A 19,626-nucleotide genomic window follows, 5' to 3' on the forward strand; every position below is an offset into this window, starting at 1 on the left:
AATAAATAATACATGCATTATCACTTATTCCAAATGTCTAAAAAAAGTTATATATTTTGGGGTCTGGAGAGATAATGCAGATGTTAACATGCTTGCCTTGCATACATCCAATCTAGATCTGATTCCCGGTTCTACACATGGTCCTTGAGCACAGAGCCAGGGAAAAGCTCCAAACAATGTAGATGTCCCCAAACCCAGAGAAAACGAAATCACTGTCATCACATCACTGTCATACCATTGCTCATTCTTTTGTTCGAGCGGGTACCAGTAATGTCTCCATTGTGAGACTAGTTGTTAGTGTTTTTGGCACATTGAACACGCCATGTGTAGCTTGCCAGGCTTTGCCATGTGGGCGAGATACTCTTGGTAGCGTGCTAGGCTCTCCGAGAGGGCAGAGAAATTGAACCCGGGTCAACTGCGTGCAAGGCAAATGCCCTACCCGCTGTGCTATCGCTCCAGCCCAGAGAAAAAGAAACACCAAAAAGTTTTATATATATATATATATATTAATTATAAAAGCTATTGCTTTATTATTTTCATCCTGCATTATTTTGAAAGTTGTCAAAGTTGTGAAATTTTGTGCCTCATAAATATTGAGGCACAAAATAACACATAGTTTAGAGAAATCAAGTCAGGGAGTCAAATTATTTCCACTGAAGGAGTCATCTTCAACATTTTCCTTAAGCACTAGTAGTGTATATTTAATGAGTTGCAATATATAAACTCAAAACTGTATCAGAATTACAGGAACTATGGAACACAAACAGATCCATTTCACATCCCTGGGGTCCCTTTATAATGCCTTACAATCCATTTCTTACGCTCAAACACTGATCATACAGTTTTTGGTTTTGTTTTTCCCCCTCATTGTATAGATGCAGGGTATTTGCACAACTACTCCTGCTGCTTGGAACACAGACTCCCTACCATTCATACTCTCGGTTCTTCAAACAAATCAAGACTTCTGTGGGGAAGCTCTCAATGATCATCCCAATTTCGGTCCAGGCCCTCTGGTGAATGCATGCAATGTGCAGCCCTATAATTACTATCCCATGGCCTCACCACTGCACTACAGAATCCTGCATGACAGCAGAGATGGTGTCCAAGAGAGGTTCCCATTATATCTTCAGCAGTTAGTACCTGGCACAGAATGGATGATCAAATATGATGATGAATGAAATCATCATATTTAAACAATACTGGAGGCAACCTTTGGCATTCCAAACTAGTTGCTAAGAAGCTTCACGGGGTTTGAAAATGTCAAGGGATTAAAAGGACACATAATGGGGTCAAATAAAAATGAAGGTTAAGTTTTCATGAAATTTGTGAAGTGAGGAGAGGTAGGTTAGGGGACTTGTGTGGCCCATTTTTCAAGTCTGGAATTCTATAAAAAGAAGATTACTGAAAAAGGTGGTGGGGCATAGAGAGAAATAAGAGGATCTCTAGATTAGATCATATTGTGAACAGATACTGATGGTAGAAAAGCAAAACTTACACAAAGGAACAGCAGATAATTTTGTTCAGAGAAACAAAGAAACTTATAGAAAGACATGAAACAATGCATATAGGTGTCAGGGACAGCCTGCAGTCTTCAGGGATCTTGGCCGGAAGTTAGGAGAGCATGAAGGTAAAGAAGAGGAAGATAACACAGACTCTAGAGACATTAAGGGGAATTTCAGGACTCTCTTTGTCTGGAGACTTCTTTTGGTCAGAGGCCTAGATGTGAAGGAGTCTATTCATTCACTCAGCACTCCTGAACTCAGGTTTGCTATTTTCCACTAGTACAAACTAACCAGGAGTCTCTACAACTGGGAATCCTTTGTTAATTATACAAACGCCAGGGGTCCATTTTTAAATGGTCGGAACTATGAAGTTTAAAATGACAGTTTCACATGGTTATGATTACAAGTATAAGAGTTTGATCTTAAATGGCCACCTGGTGACTAACTCATTTAGGTTTGGCTGCAACAAACTGAATCTCATCCTTATACTAGTTTAACCAAAGACAAGTTTATTGGTTTTTGTTTTATTGTTTTGTTGTTTTACTTTTTCTCTTCTCACACTAAGAACCATAGGCAAACTGCCCATGATGGGGAAGCCAGTTCATCAAGTCACTGGTAACCAGGCACTTCCTGTTAGTCCACAGTTTTTAAGGTCACAGGATGGATCACCACTACATCACCTCTATAACAACTCTGAACTTCTTGTACATTTGTATGTTATTACATTTCAACAGGAAAATTACTGAGCCAGCCTGGATAAAGAGAAGCAGTTAGAGGACTGCTCAGAGTTAAAGAACCTATGTTCCTGGGGTTGCATATAGATCTTCCAGGAGTTCTGGAGATAACGACTAAGTGTAAGAATGGAGCTTTCTGATATACTGATTTGCTTCCCATTCACATGAGGGTAGAGGGGCCCAGTGTTGTTTCATTACTGGAAATGCCCCAGAGTTGACCTGGCAAGATATTCAGCACTGCCACACCTGACAGCCTTGATCAGTGACACTGCAGAATCATGCCGCATCTAGGCTTCTGACCAAAAGAAGTCTCCAGGTGAAGGGAGTCCTGAAATTCCCCTTGAATGTCTCTAGAGTCTGTGTTATTCTTCTCTTTACCTTTGTGCCCTCCTAACTTCAGGCCAAAATCCCTGCAGACTGTTTTTTCTCTTGAGCTTCTCTCACATGTAGAAGGACTACATCAAATAGAGATTCAATTTTACAAAGACTGAAACTGGTAATCATTACATGCCATGTGCTCTGTTAGGTGGTGGCAAAGGAAACAGTCCCAATTTAATTATTAAAATGAAAATAAAACATTAAAAGCAAAGTCTGGAAATATCCAGTAACACACACATCTATCCTCCATATATGTACATATTACTTTAGGGCTTAAATTCAATATGAATAATGAGAAGGATCAAATCACAAATTTCATACTGTTTCCAATGACTTCATCAAAGGAAGCTTCTCTGAAGCCTCAGTGTTTTTAAAACTCATGTAATTCCTGCAAAGATGCCAGTGCTGACTAATTCATCTTTGAAGTGAAAAACCTTCACAAGTACTAATGCTTATTCACATTTAAAGCAGAAAACCACTGGTTTTGCTTATGTTGGACACAGTGTTATCCTAGTATCTCATTTCAGCTTTTTAAGCAATCATTTGTTCCCAGAATAACCATAAGACTTGTGGAAGTGAAAAATGTTAAAAACTCTTTCACACAAAGAGAAAGACAAGTAGAACTGTTTAGAAGAGAAAAGGAGGAAAACAGGAGAGGAAAGAAACTTTTCATTAGAGGCCAGAATACATCAGACTTTACTACAATTCTTCAACTGCCTGGCATCAATTGAAACATTTTCAGGGACTAAGTCATTTCACTGATATTTTGAAATCACATTTTTCTTTCTCACATTTAAATTTTTCTGAAGCTTGGATGGCAATTCACCATCAATGTATGTCATAGTTTAATTGGAAGCATATGAAATAATGATGCTCCTTGCAATTTTAGGTGCCACAGAATCCATAAAATATGCTATTTTTCATCTTTCTAAGAATTGAAGGTATTCAATTATACATGTAAAAAAGTATACAAACTATCACTTTCTAAAAAAATTCCACACTGGCAACACCCCAACTAATACCCATTTCTGTAGTTTTATTTTTTCCATTATTCTTCTAAATATTTATTCATTTCAGTGTAAAATGTGTGTTGAGTGGACTCTTCTAAAAGAAATTGAGGGGCTGGAGTGATAGCACAGCTGGTAGGGCGTTTGCCTTGCACTCGGCTGACCCTGGTTCATTTCCCAGCATCCTATATGGTCCCCTGAGCACCGCCAGGAGTAATTCCTGAGTACAGAGCCAGGAGTAACCCCTGCGCATTGCCGAGTATGAACCCCCCCCCAAAAAAAAAAAGAAGTTGAGTCGATGCTGTCAAAACTGTAAAGTCTAATAGTCAGAAGAGCTCTTAACAGAAATCTTCTCACATTACAGATTCAGAGGCAGAGGCTGAGGTTCAAGCAGATGTGATTTGCCTGGGTATCCCTGGCTGGCCACAGCAGAGGCAGCCATGGGACCCCAGCTTCGGGCTCCCACCTGCCTCCTGTTATTTCTGTTCCGCTCACACAGCTTGCATGCTGTGGTCGGCTGCTGCTTCTACACATCTTGGATAAAAGTAGCAGAGAAAATGGAAAAGCGCACATATGCCCCAAAGCACCGAGATTTTGAATGTCAAAAAAGGGTGTGTGTGTGTGTGTGTGTGTGTGTGTGTGTCTGTGTGTGTGTGTGTCTGTGTGTGTGTGTGTTTCACTTTTCTCAATAAGAAGCCAAAAAAAAAAAAAAAAAAAGCATACAGTGAAACAGCCAGCAGAGGGAGTCTTTATTTCTCATTGGGTACAAATAGAGAAAGAAAATGTTTTAAAAATTATAAGTCCGGTAGGCTCCCCAGAAAGCAACAGTCACTCAGAAAGAGTGGTACTGGTTTGAGGGTTTTTTAATCCCCCTGTGGAGCTACAGGATTCTCACATCCATGACTGTGCTCTCGAGAAATTGTGATCAGTGCGTACTTTGTCTAGGGCCATCTTAGAACGCAAGATCAAACTCAAATGGCCGTAAAGTAAACACGGACACCGGCAGGAACCATAATAGGAATTTTTAAAAATAAAAATCTGTTGCCTGTATTTAAATAACGCCTGTGCCTTTTACACATTTTAAAAAAGGCTCTACACTTTAAAAAAAAAAAAGCTAACTAACATTATTAACCCTATGGAGTGCCAACTTAAGATAATGCAAGATTTTTTAACAAAGTTCAAATCTAATTTTTTAATCTTAACTACACATCTTAAGCTTTCACAGAAGAATATTCAATGGATATGTATATATATTATACATAAAAATATACATTATATATATATATACATAAGCACATATATATGTATTAGGATATGTGTACACACATATATATAAGGAATCTTTCCTGAGCATTTAACTGAAGTTCCTCAAATCTAAAACAGTCATGCCAATTTTTCCTTCAAGTCTTTACTGAACTCTCCAAACTTCTCATCATTAGACTTCTAAAATTATAAAATGTTTCTGATATTTTCACAAACACAACTGAAAGCAAATATTCAAATATGCAACTCTGATTAGCGACAATAAAGGCTTTCTGATGATACTATTTGTGTCAAAGCAATTTTTGAATTGTTCTTTTGGAACTGTCTTCGGGGCAAGAATTTTAAAACTAGATTCTACCAGAATAAAATAATCTTTGCCCTTTCGTAAGGCTTAATATCTGAAATTACCAAAAGTCTCACTTCTTTATTCCTGCCAAGAAGAGATTCTTATTTTCTAGATTTGGCTCCGGATGCTGGGGTATGGCCAGGGAAGCTGGGCCCGACACAGCCCCCACGCAGGAGGCCGCGCCTGTTCAGACTGCTCATCAGTCCAGCTGTTTCTAATCTGCCCTCTCTGCCAAACGTGGACCAGGCACTGTCATTAACAAAATATTCTGAAGTCTGGCGCCCCTGGGCCCCTGGTTCTTAGGAAGCTTTTTAGTTCAGGTACCTCTAGCAACAGTGTGTGTGCTGCATGCACTCTGTCCTCAGATCCTAGGGCACTGGTTTATCAGTTATGAGTCAGTCTTAGGGTTCTCATTCTGTAAAATGGGCAAAAGTCTGTCAAAGGGATACACTCAGTATTGGAGATTCTATACTTTCTTTTTTTTTTTCCTGGTAGGGACAAGAATCCCAAGCATTACTCAGATGTCTGGGGCCACTGATAACAACACTCGGCCACCTTCTAGTTCAATGCATGAAGTTGCAGAACTGCTCAGGCTCATAGTTCTGGGAGCCACCTGGGTCATACCTGAGGATGCCGGAGAGGAAGGTGAGGAGCATGCAGTGTCAGGGTTCAAAATGAGAACTGAACACTGAGTTTCTCCCCAAGCGCTATATAAATGGTTTTAGGAAAAAGAGAGGCATTTAGGAGCACACCTCAAATGACATCTCTAGTTTTACTGAGCTAGAAAGAACTCCGACATGTGGTTTAGTACTATGAGGTAAGACTAAGTGCCTAGTGAGAAAAATAACCAGATAAGCAAAAGACAAGCTGATATAAAGGGAAGATGTACCTCAGGATATGAGGAGAGAGGAGAGCTCTGAGGCTGACCAGCATGAAGATGGTGCTCAAACTAGTTGGTCTGTGGCTAACCAGATTAGCCATGTGTGTATTAGCATAAGAAACTTAGGCATCTCCAACCTTCTCTTTCCTCACCAAAAACTCTGTTTGGCCACTAGTCCCGTACAGTTCTTATGAAATAGGTCATGGTCACAAAAAACACATCATTAGTGCTGAGAACATTGTGGGCTGCATCACTGCACCCAATAGCCCAGAGCAGCGAGCAAGAGCTGGTGGACAAAGATCACAGAAAGGCAGGTGGAGAGGCGGATGGGTTCCTGAGTACAGGGCTTTTCAGCACATGATAAAATTATTTGAATGTCACAGAAAAAGAGAGGTAAAGGAAGAAATGCACAGAGTAGGTCAATATTGAAGGAGCACAATATTGTTTTTTAATGTGTCTACTCAACTAAAAGTAATCATATATTAATTCTGTACCATCCTTAAATTGAACTCCATCAAGTGGAGGGTGGTCAAAGGGGACCAGGCCCTGCCAATATAGAACTAATATTCCAGTGATGTCACACTTATCTACAGAAAGTGTCGTAACTATTTTACAGCTTTCATACATACAATACTAGCCAGGGATGTAGGTCAGTTGTAGGACGCAGCCTCAGACATTTAAGATTCTAGGTTAGAACCCCCACACCAATAACAGTGAAGTCTGAATGGGGGTGGAAATTCATGTTAAATACACAACACCTAAGTCTGCCATAATGTTCCCTGGGAGAATGAAAGGGGAATTAACTATCTTGTGTGTATGTGTGTGTGTGTGTGTGTGTGTGTGTGACTGTATGTGTGTCACATCCAGCAATGCACAGGGGTTACTCCTGGCTTTGTCTCAGTGGCTTTGTCTCAGGAATTACTACAGCGGTGCTCGGGGGACCATATGGGATGCTGGAAATCAAAACCTGGTTGGTCGCAAGCAAGGCAAACGCCCTACCTGCTGTACTATCGCTCCAGCCCCACAATTAACTATCTTAAACTCACCTAATTACCTATCTTACACTTATATCTATGATTCCAGATCAAATTTTGAAATAATAGTTGTCAGCATACAAGAGTTAGATTTCTTTTTTAAATTCAAATTAAAATCCACCTAAACATACAAGAACAGAGAAAATAAGCACTGGAAAAGTGCACTGTCTTTCTCTCCTGGATCATACCAAGTTCAACTGCCTTTTTTCTGATTCAGTTGCTACAAAAAAACATTTTACATAATCACTTTAATATGATAGAGCAAAAAATAAATTTCAAATTTCAACCAGTAGGTAGATTCAAACTGTTTCTGAAACTAGTAGTTGGGGTGTGGAGGGAGGAATTCACAAACATTAAACTTCTACTCTGTCAAATATTTCCAAGTCCAAATAAACAATAAGAATAAGATAGTAGTATATGTGATACCTTTCTGGGCAAATATGTAAATTGGTAGGTATTAAAAAGAAAAAGGGCAAAAGGAAGATCAGGAATGACAACTTAGCAAGAATGACAATTCTGGCAAACAGTGGGTAATGCACTTGCTAGCGCTTTACTACTGCTACTTTCCAAGTACGTCCATCATCAAAACTCAGGTCATGACCATCTGTAGATTTCCATTACCCTCCCCCTACTGAGGAAATCTGCTTTCTCTGCACTTACCACTCCTCTACTACCCCCTTACTAGTAATAAAATACATTTGTTCAAATAGCATAGCCATATTTCACACATCTGGAATGACAATAATAATAATAAAAAGAAATCCAAGGGACAAATAATCCCTGAATACTGTGTATGCTGGAGGCACTTGTAGAAGACCTGGATACTTGCCCACCAAGAGCTACCCCACCCCTCTTCCCTTCCAAATGCTCCCTGATTCTGATGAGGAAGGCAGCATTTTCAGCCACAGGCCTACATTTTCCGGCTTCTCTTGGAGCCAGAGCTGATCATGTGAAAATTCTGGCCAGTAAGATGTAAGCAGAAACTCGAGATTATTCCAGAGTGCTAAGCTAGCGTCTGCAAGAACTGCAAGAACTGGCCAGTATGCCCTTGGTCTTTCCTAGTTTGTATGCCAGGAATGTGAACAGAATGACTGGAGATTTGCATTTATCTTTCCATAAAAGGAAAAGGGACCCACACTAAAGAAGACATAATAGAAAGCAAGAAAGAGCTTGGTGTCTCTGCATGTACCACTATAGGGCCTGAAGACACCGTAGGGGAGAGTGGAAGAGTTTTTGATTATGTTTTTTTGTAAAAGGAAGGGAAAAAATACAATCTTGTCCCTGGTTCATTCTCTATTATTTTAGTTTCCTAGCCACAGGCAATTACATTTAGCTTATATCTGACAAAATACTTTATATAGCCTATATATGCACTTTATTTAGCTTATATCTGACAAAACACTTTATTTAGCGTATATATATACATATATATATATATATGACAAAGCACTTTATTTAAAGACTTGTGGAGGAAAAAAAAAAATCTAAGGTCCAAAGACATCTCAAAGGGCTGAGCACATGCTTTGTTTGCAGAAGACCTAGGTTTGATCCCTGGCAACACAATAGCTGAGCATCACCAGGTGTGTTCCAACAACCCCCACTTCCCAAATAAAATTTGGTTATATACACACATATATATTTAATTATACATATTAAATATATAGTATATATATATTGGTTTTAGGCCACACCCAGCAACCCTCAGGGATCACACCCGATTTTGTGCTCAGGTATCACTTCTGGTGGCTCTGGGGACAATATTGGGTGCTGGGAATTGATTCCAGTTCAGCTTCATACAAGGCAATACCCTACCCACTATACTATCTCTCTGGTCCCAGAGAAAAAAATACTTTTTGAAAACCAAATAGTATAAGATGTATGTAAAATACATGGAATACACAGAGAAGACTAAAATGAAAATTGGCAAAGCCAGAAAGCATAATACACCTACCTAAAGATAGCTAGTAAGAATTAAATGAAAAGGGAGGAAAGTTAAAGGATGGCACATAGCAGTAGGTACTGAGTAACAACAACAACAGCAAATAAGAAGCAAATTTATGTCAACTGATTCCGCAACAAGATACAATTAAGACAGCAACATGAAGAAAAGTCTCAGCAGACTCGGGATCACACCATAGTACAAGAGGGATGAACAGTCTTTGTTTTTTGTTTGTTTGTTTGTTGTAATTTTATTGATTCACCGTGAAATATAGTAATAAGCTTTCACATTTGAGTTACAATCACAAAATGATCAAACACCCATCCCTCCACCAGTGCACATTCCCCACCACAATATCTCCATAATACCCCCCATGTTTCCCACCCTCCGACTGCCTCCATGGCAGGCAATATTCCCCATACTCTCTCTACTTTTGGGCATTATGATTTGCAATGCAGATACTGAGAGGTTATCATGTTTAGTCCATTATCTACTTTTGGCACAGAACTCCCATCTTGATCGATTCCTCCAACCATCATTTTCTTACTGATCCCTTCTCTATTCCAGCTGCCTTCCCCCTGCCCGCCCATGCAGCTATTGAGAGAGATGAAGTCATGGGATAAACAGTCTTTGGAAAAGAACCTGGAACCTGGAACAGAACCTGAACATGAGACTGGGAGCCAGAAGTTCAGAGGGACAAATATTCCATTGCTTGGAGCACAAAGAGAAAACCAACTAAGGGGACTCAAGACACCTAATAAAGTTGTGGCACAGCAACTCATGTAGACCCTGAGTACTGAGGGCATTTCCTCTGTTTGGACTGATTCTGTATATATTTAAAAGTCTCTGAGCAAATAGTTGATTTCTTTTAAAAGTAAGATCATAGCAAGGAAGTAACTGAATACATACTACCCTCTGATGTAGACAGGGAGTTAGATTTTCTGATAAGTGATAATGATCTACATTATACTCAACTTGAATACTAAGAAAAATACACTCTAAAAAGTATCTTTATTTCATGATACTTCAGAAGACACTATGTAACATTGTGTTTTAGATATAAATAATCCAGAAGTGCTTGTAAATATAACTTGCAAAATAATGTTAATCTGATAGAGGAATGCATATCTTCCCACAGAATTAGAGTATGGACATCTGGCTTTTAGACTGGTAGGTTTTTCTAAAAAATTAAATTGTGCGTTTTATAGTCTACCTTTCAGTATTTTAGTCCTGTTTTGCTTTTGGTCCACACTTGGTGGTGATCAGTGCCTACTCCTGGATCTGTACTCAGAGATCACTTCTGTGATGCTAAGGATCAAACTGGAGTCAGCCACATGCAAGGCAAGCTCTGTACCTTCTGAATTATCTCTCCCACTTCAAATGTTTTTATGATGTAATAATATACTAGTCTAGAATACTAGATATAATTTTCTCCTTCCCTTTCTCTCCCTCTCCTCTTTCTCACCCACATTCACACACAGCAATCTCTCACAGTCACACTCACTTTGTTCCCTACAATTGTTTTCTGAATAGAAAGTGTCTACACTGGAGCATAAGGGAGTTGGTGAAGATGTAGAGGAAGACTACATCTTGGATTTGCCTAAATTAATTCCAGACTGGAAGTTGAATGGCAATTATGCACACCATAAGACTATTCCATTAACATAACCATTTTCAAGAGGTAAAATATATCTAGGAGAAGGAGCCGGAGCGATAGCACAGCGGGTAGGGCGTTTGCCTTGCACGCGGCCGACTCAGGTTTGATCCCCGGCATCCCATATGGTCCCCCAAGCACCGCCAGGAGTAGTTCCTGAGTGCAAAGCCAGGATTAACCCCTGAGCACCGCTGGGTGTGACCCAAAAAGCAAAAAAATATATATATTTATATATCTAGGAGAAATATACTAGAAGTCACAAGACCTAGATTCTATTTCTAGCTTTGCCATTGACCTTCTAGATGACCTTGCATAAGTCACTCAACCCCAAGAGACTCAATTTTCTCATTAAAAAAAATGGCATAACCTAGTAGTTATCTAAAAAAAAATGCTATGTGGTAAAGGATTTATTCAGAGCACTTGGTGGAAAAGTGATAATTTCTGATAGATATAAAAAGCTGTCTGCATCAGAGTCAGTTAACCACATAGATCAAATAATGTAGTTGATAAAAAAAAAGACTTCCTAGTATATTAAGCATTTGCAAAAAGCCCTCAACTTTTTAAATGATTAGGATTCGTGTTGCCAAATCACTTTGCAAGAATCATCCATGATGAGCAAACATTTTATGAAATTTGTGGAAAAGATACTGACCTACTCTGGGAAAACGAGAAGCTACACCACAAATGCTATGACAGTTGCTTATACACATTTATAGGATTATCTTAAATGATAGTGCATGCAGAAATGTCAAGGTAGTCACAAGATTGGAATGATTCCCTATCTTGAGAAAAAAGTTATGATGTGACCAAAACAGACAGATGCTTTTTAGTCAGAAAAAAAAATTAATTTGGGGGCTGGCAGTGCTCAGGACTTACTTCTGGCTCTGTGCTCAAAGACCACTTCTGGTGGGGCTTAGGGGACCCATATGAGATGATGGGGATCAAACACAGTCAGCTGAATGCAAGACAAACAAACACTCTACCTGCTGTACTGGCTCTTCTGCCCAAACTTCTTAAATGAGATACAAAGGTTTTCAAAAAAACTGAAAGACAATGGGTACTTTGAGGGTTAAAATGTCAGGATAAAGAAATAGCATCAGTACTTTCAGCAAATGGTATTATACTAAATCAGATGAACATTTAATATGTATAATATGTGTACTCACTGGAAGGAAATAACATGAACTTAGACTTAGTGAATCTTGACTTGTGTAATTATTATAATAGAAACCCGACAAGAAGCTTATTATAAAAACACCAAGAGAAATCACAATGATGTGTTCATTGGCAGCTCCGACCTAACATCAATTATAATCACAGCTTTCCAGTGTAATCTAGTTTTGCTACGTACCAGTTAGGGCTGGAAGTTACTTCCCTGCCAAGTTTATCGTCTTAGCAATTTGCCCTAGACTAACTGTTCATGTCCTTGGAAACAATAGAATATTTTTCCCCCTGATGTCTATTTCATCCCAAAAATAAAGAAATGATTCAAATATTTTCTGATAACTACAAAAATAAAAATATTTTCTTTCATCCACAGGGCTTATATACAAAAATGAGAGTGAAGGAATGATTTACAGAAAATCTTTTAGCTACTACCTTTTGGCTAAGAAAGCAAAGACTTAAAATTTAAGTGACTTACCCAAGCTCACTTGCAAAATTTAAGTGCCTTACCCAAACTCACAGCTAAAAAATAGAATCTAGATAGCATGCTTTCTACCACACCAATATGCTATCAAACAAACATGATGGGGGATGGAAAAGTCCTGACTTTAATCTCAGCCCTGCATGTCTCCCCAAGCACTTCTGGGTGTGGCCCAGGTGGCCCCTACACTAGTTGGTCCAAGCAGACCTACTCCATCAGGTCTGAGTACTGCACATTTGGTCAAGTATCACAGGTAGTGGCCCCACTGCCCCAGCACTGCTTTTGGAGGCCCTCCCAAAAAGTCAAAAAAGTAAATAATAAAACACACACACACACAGTATGAAAGTTGCTTTTCATCAACACAAACTGCAATATTAACTAGATAAAGCAGAGCTCAAGGGCTGAAAAGATAGCTCGAGGCTGGAGCACAAGCTTAGCAAGCAGGACACCTGGATTTGATCCCAGCACTGTATGTCCCCTACGCACCAAGTTAGGAGTAGTCCCTGAGCATGCCAGCTGTGCTCCCAATGCCCTCTAAAATATTCAAGCATAAAAAGTAGACATGGGGGCCAGAATGATAGTACAATGGAAAAATTGCTTGCCTTGCACTTAGCCAAACTGGGTTCAATTCCTGCCTCCACATATAGTCCTCTGAGCCTGCCACGAGTGATCTCTGAGCACAGAGTCTGGAGTATGCCCAGAGCATCACTGGCTGTGGCTCCAAAACAAACAAAGGAAAGGAAAGTAGATTTTGGGGCTGGAGCAATAGCACAGCACGTAGGGTGTTTGCCTTGCACGTGGCCAACCTGGGTTCAATTCCCAGCTTCCCATATGGTCTGCTGAGCACTGCTAGGGGTAATTTCTGAGTGCAGAGCCAGGAGTGACCCCTGTGCATTGCCGGGCGTGACCCAAAAAGCAAAAAAAAAAAAAAAAAAAGAATTAGATTTGATGTATTGTTAATATACTTTTTAACATGCCTTATGCCTTATAAGTAGGGAACCTATGTAGTCAATATTGATACACTGTTACATATAAATTAAAACATTCAAGCTCAAATGTAATTTTTATTAAATCTTCTTAAGATGGGTAGAAGGAGTGAAAAAAAAACTAATGGCAAAATTATCATATACCATTTCAATGCAAAGTAAAATGACCTCAAAGAAAAAAATAATTAATCAAATAAGAAATCTATCTGAAGACCTAACAATTAAGTTAAAAAGAAAACTGAAAAAACCCTACTTTGTTCGATTGCCATTTTTTTTCCACTTTAAATATTGTCTTTTTTTTTTTTATTAGTGAATCACCGTGAGACAAAGTTACAGACTTACAGGTTTTCATCGATTGCCATTTTCAAATAAATTAAAGCATGACCTTTGACTTAATGAAATACACTAATAGTTAACCGCTAGTCACTAGTTAACTATTAAAAGTCAGGTGTAGAAATAAATGTTATAGTTTCTTATGTTACCAAGATCACTTGAAAAGAATACCAAACTAGATTATGGTGCTTTCCTTTTCTATGCAATAAATTTGATTCTTTAAGGAGCCTATGCAATTATACTTATTTAATACACTAATAAGATAATCTTAGTATATTCAGTTTTACTGAAATATTGTAATATAGCATATATATTACCCTATTAAATACAATGCCACAAGTAAAATTGGAAATTGTCTTTACAAAAAAATAGATAACATATTTTTATAGGAGGATTGTGTTAATAATTAACAGACAGCCCTTTCAGACGGGGAAATTTAATGGAAAGTTTTTCTTAAGTAAATAGGCAGAAACTCAACAGAAATGGGTAGAAAATAGAGGATAATAAACTGGTACCATATGTTTAAACAGTAAAACAATTATACAGTTCATTCAACAATGAAGATGGATGTACTATGAATTATAGTAAAACAAAGAAACTGTTCCTTAGTAAACAAACATAAAGCATAATAGCTAGCAGATTTCCTATTGAAATAAAGGCAAAAGGCCTAAAGTTACAGAAGGGAAAAAGAAAGCTCCATAGTCTCTAAGTCACAATGATTTGAAATCGAGACTAAACTGCTTTTAAACAGAGGTTTTACTACAGAAATGTTCTAGCGCAGCATTTATTTTCCCCAACTCTAATGCCAATATGTCCTTTAATTACCTGTAGCCACAATAAACTACAGTCCCTCTCACGATACAGAACTTCAGTTTTCAACATATTAATAAACAACACAGTTAACTGAGGAATAAAAGGAAAATAAAAATGGAAAAAGCAGTCACATACCCTTTTCTGTAGAACTATTGGTGTTATTGCAGGCAGAGTAACTCTTCTCGCACTCAAACTCATGCCTGCTCCTCTCAGAATGATCCACTCTCACGATCATGAGCAAAATGAAAGAAAACTTTTACAGTTACTCCTTGGGAATCACAGGGCTCAGTGCAAAGAAACAACTAGGAAAGCAATAAATGTCACCCTGCTTATGTGATTCCAATCTACTCAAAGCCAATTAAGGATGGCTGTGGGACAGGACAAGGCAGCAACCAATCAAAGCCCAGAAAACTCTGCCTTTGTCCTTGGAAACACATTCTGATACTTTTGTTTATGATATTTAAAGAACCAGATTAACAGGCATCTAGTTCACTTAACTTTTTTTTCCAAAACAGTGCAATTCAATGCCATCTTTGTTGACTAGGCAGTTGTCTTTATTCTGCTAAACATTTCAACATATGGCAGATAAGACACTGTTTACATTCGTGTATTTAAAGTGTATAAATATGCAGATGAACTAAACTGCTTATGCCACTCATTACATTGATAAATGGGTCAATTTGAACATATCATATAAGACACAAAAAATAAACCAGAAGTTAAGATTGATCCAAAGTGTTAATTTACATTATAAATGTTTTTACTACACACTTATGTATATCATTTCTCAAGCTGCATAAGTGGTAGCATTATGTAACTTTAAGCTAACTATAAGATTAAATGCCTAACTATTCCATTAAACTTTTCCTTGACAAACAACCTAAATAATAATGTTAGATATAAAAATGGTATTAAACTGCAAAACACAAATCATAGGCATTTGCTTTTTAAATGCACACAATTTAGCATAATTCAATAAAAAGTATTTAAGCAATAATCAATGCTCAAAGCAATCAGAAAATTTTAGCGACCATTTTGCCGTGTTTTCTTAAAGCAACAAAAAGTTATATTCTAATAATTTTGAGCATTGGACAAGAAGTACATCTAAACATACCGCTCATTAACAGAGAGAATTTTCTTTACTTTTTTCCTTCTCTCTTCCTCCCTCCCTTTCCCCCTTTATTCCTTCCTTCAATTCTTTTTCTTTTTCTTTGTGCCACACTCAGCTTTACTCAGGGATTACTCCTGGCTCTGCACTCACTCCTGGTGGATATGGGTGACCATCTGAGCTGCTGGGGTCAAACATAGACTGCATTCAAGTCAAATACCCTACCTGTTATACTATCTTTCTGGCACTAAAAAAGAAAATTTTCAGTGAAGTGTAAATAAAGAATAAAATTTTTAAATATATATATATATAAAGGATTGAACTATTGAAATTCATCAGAAGTTTATAATTATAATAAAATTCTTCCTGGAGCTATGGCTTCGAAGCATCTACTCAGTGCTCATCAGCCACAACCCCCCTGCCTTCAACACCAGAGAAACCAAGCCCTCACAATTTCTACATTACAAAAACAACAGGATTATTGCAGTCAGAAGGCAAACTATAAGATTTCTGAGTGCTTGGACACAAACTTTCCATCTCATTATCTGAAAGTGCTACCAGGCAAGCTTCATTTTACTGCTTAACACTGGGGTTTTTGATATGCATGGTGATCTCATGTTCCTCAAAAGAAAAGAAACTCTATAAAGTGTAAGGCACTATGCTTTGAATTTTTAAAACTACAATCCCTCCCACTAGTAGTTAAGGGAGTACATTCATTTAATACCAAAAGTTGCTGACATCTAGTTGTTGCATTCATTCTATCTGGATCCAGTTAAGTTTATCATGGTCTTTTAAAAATAAATCTACCAACAAAAATGTACCATTACGGGGTGTTACCAATAAAGTTAATGAATGCTTTAACCTTGAATCCCTTTTTGACAGGCCAACAATAACAAAGCCAACAGTAACAACATCATTTTAAGAAGATTATCTGAAATATTTGAAGCTTTATTTAACTTTATCTCAGTACTCCTTAATATTATATAATGAAATCATATCTCTGGTGTCAAAACTCATAGTGGGGTGTGTTAGAATCAAACAATTCATTTCACTATATCATGAAGAAAAGTATCCATTATAATCCAGGCACTATGTGAGGCTATGGGAACATGCTACTGAATAAGATATAGCCACTTTCTCATAATAGAATGGAGTTATTCATTTAAAAAAATAAAATGTACTTACGAATGCACTGAGACTAATAATAATTGAATGCCGAATAGCAGGAGTGTGTCAAAATAAAATACACTATACATCTAACATGAAATCATGGCAGGCTTCAAGGTAGGAGTGAGATTTTCTTTGAAAAGTGATTCAAGGGGAAAGAATATGCAAAAATTGATATTGCTGTGGGCAGAGAATGAAGCAGACTCCAAGGCTTGAAGGATAGAGGATCAAGAAATTAATGTTGCTTTATATTACACGATAGCACTTTTTAAATACTAAAATTAATTCTTCAACACAAAATAATATTTAGAATTTCATTATCATATGTAATATTTAAACCTGCCTTTTGAGTACCAAAAAACTAGACAGCTAACTCTTAATATTTCATAGATCATAGAAAACCTTAGCTCTAGAAAACTATAAATTAAAAAAAAATACAGTTGCAAAATTTTTCAGTGAATGAAAAAAATGGGGCATTTTGTGATTTTATATTACCCAAACAGTAACTATCTTTCAAAAATAAAACACACATATAATTTTTTGTAGGCAACACGCTGAAATGCTAATAAGATGACATTCATACTTAGAACGGGCAGAGCCTCATTTTTCAATAGCTCTTTCCAAGAGTTCCTGTTAATCTACTTTATTTTACTTCCTATTTACTTCCTTTCTTTTGCTTTATTTTACTACACTTTATCACAGACACTGATTCAAAAGTCAACTTTATTTTAGGCTTTTCGAATCATTATTATAAATGATCCTTGCGCTCACTAACCTTGTCAAATAAACTTTAATTTCTTAGGCTGCTAAAAGACTGGGATAAAAAAAACCAAAGGCAATGATTTTGAAATTGTGATAGGGTCCAAGAAATCAAATGTGTATAGGACCTGAAAGAGCCCCAGGCATATGTTGAAAAAGAAATACTCATTAAACTCCTCTTGAAAACAATTGAATCTATGATCCATTCTCCTTGAATTTAACCATATGTCATTATTTCCAAAACTGAAATTTTGACACAATAGAGTTTTTCATTTAAAAATACAGTGTAACAATGAAATATCATAGAATTTTACATTATTTAGTTTTTTGCTCAATGTTCTGGCAGAATAAGAATGAATTTTGCCACTCCAAATGTAAGCAAGGCAAAGTTTTAATGTGGTATAAACTTAGCCAAAACAACAATTATCATGATTACTATTAACACTTATGTGAGTGCTAAATATCAGTGAGGCTCTGGGATTCATTTTCAGTCAACCCTCTCAAAACATCTAGGCATTAGCTAGTAAATGGAGGAGGAAACAGTTCAGAAGAACAGACAGCTAAGGAAAAGATCTCAGATATAAGTACATATTGCAAAAGGCCGTGCCCAAGTTCACAAAGTACAAAAGTCAATAAGTGAGGTGAAATCCACATCTGGTGTTCTCCAAGAATTACACTCACTATTCTACTTTACAATAGTTTCCCCCACACCACACTGCATATACTCTTAGCATAAAATGTCATCTTCACATACTCCTCAGTTTTAAGGTACCTAAGTATTTGTTTTAACTAAGTCAATATGTATCAAGGGCCTTCCTATGTGTAAAATACTATGGTATTTGTTATGGGGAATTCAAACTTAGTTACTTCTAATTCCTGTTTACCAAAGGAGTGGACACATGGTGACATGTTAACAATTAGCCAAAGTAGTATACAGCACAAGATCTAGGCAGAAGGGGATTGCATAAGCAACAAGAAATCGCTATACTCTAGATATACCTTCCAAACCTCTTCTCTACCAAACTTCAACAAAACTCATAGATACTTTCAAGCACATTCTGTATTGTTCTTTCTACTCATTTCCCAATCCCTATAAATCTCAATTTAAGTCAGGTCTCTCTGAAAGCTTCATTGATGAGGCATCCTTCCAAAATCTTCCCCTAGCCCATCATTTCCCTTTCTGCAGTTCTTAGTATGGAGAGGTGGGGAGGGAGAGAATGACAAAAAGCACAATCAATTTGCTAATTAAACACTGATCACTGGGAGCCAGAAGATGCTTGGGTTCTAACCCATGGCTCTGAACATGGAAGACAAGTGCTTTACCACTTTGAGCCACAGCCACAATCTCTTATTTCATTCCTTTAACCATAATACACCATCTACCCTGTACTGTCCTAGAGGCTTTATATGGGAAAAAAAAATGTCAGGCTAAATGAAGTGATTCAGAAAGTAAAAGGCTAATACCAAGTGATTTTGTTCATATGTTGAATATAATGACACAAAGACAGGTATTAAACAATTCCCAAATACAAAGAAACCCTGAGATCTTATCAATAAGACTGGGATCTGGGGAGGTTGGGTGAATGGGAAGGAAAGGGACTGTGGGACAGTTGTGGGGGGATCCTGAAACTGGTAAGCAATTGGTTTAATAGCACCGCAACTGTAAAAGAACAATAGCAAGGACCAGAGAGACAGTATCGAGAAACAGCATTTACCTTGCAAGCAGTCAGTCACTGTTTAATCCCAGTCCCCCAGCCCTACCAGGAGTGATTCTGAGCACAGAACCAGAAGTAAGCCCTGAGCACTGTGGGGTATGGCCCCACCCCTTCAAAAGAAAAAGAGAAAAAGAATGATGACAATAGTATTGTGAGCCAAGACACCTCAAAAGAAAAATGTTACTAACTACAAGAATCCTTCTTTATTGCAATAGTTATTCAGCCAACGAAACAATCAATCTCCCTTATTACACAAAACACAATTTATTCTTCTCTTTTGCTTATCTTCTGCGTATTGTGCAACGGACTGGGGTAGTGTGTGGTCTATCCAGAGTTTTTATCTCTATGGAGGATTCAGATCAA

General features: G+C 37.6%; 1 protein-coding gene across 2 annotated transcripts in view; it reads right to left on the bottom strand.

Annotated features, from left to right (window-relative positions):
• The window catches only part of GRB14 (growth factor receptor bound protein 14), a 155,392-nt gene that overhangs the window by 67,561 nt on the left and 68,205 nt on the right, over positions 1-19,626 (bottom strand). The window contains exon 1 of one of the 2 annotated variants that reach the window (XM_004608089.3): positions 14,650-14,807. The exons of the other annotated variant lie outside the window; for it this stretch is intronic. Within the exon in view, the coding sequence (XP_004608146.1) occupies positions 14,650-14,712 (63 nt within the window). The 5' untranslated portion in view covers positions 14,713-14,807. Of the gene's footprint in view, positions 1-14,649; positions 14,808-19,626 lie in introns of those variants that run through there. 2 annotated transcript variants of the gene reach the window in all.

Source organism: Sorex araneus, chromosome X (genome assembly GCF_027595985.1).
Source record: "Sorex araneus isolate mSorAra2 chromosome X, mSorAra2.pri, whole genome shotgun sequence".
NCBI classification, from domain to species: Eukaryota; Metazoa; Chordata; class Mammalia; order Eulipotyphla; family Soricidae; genus Sorex; species Sorex araneus.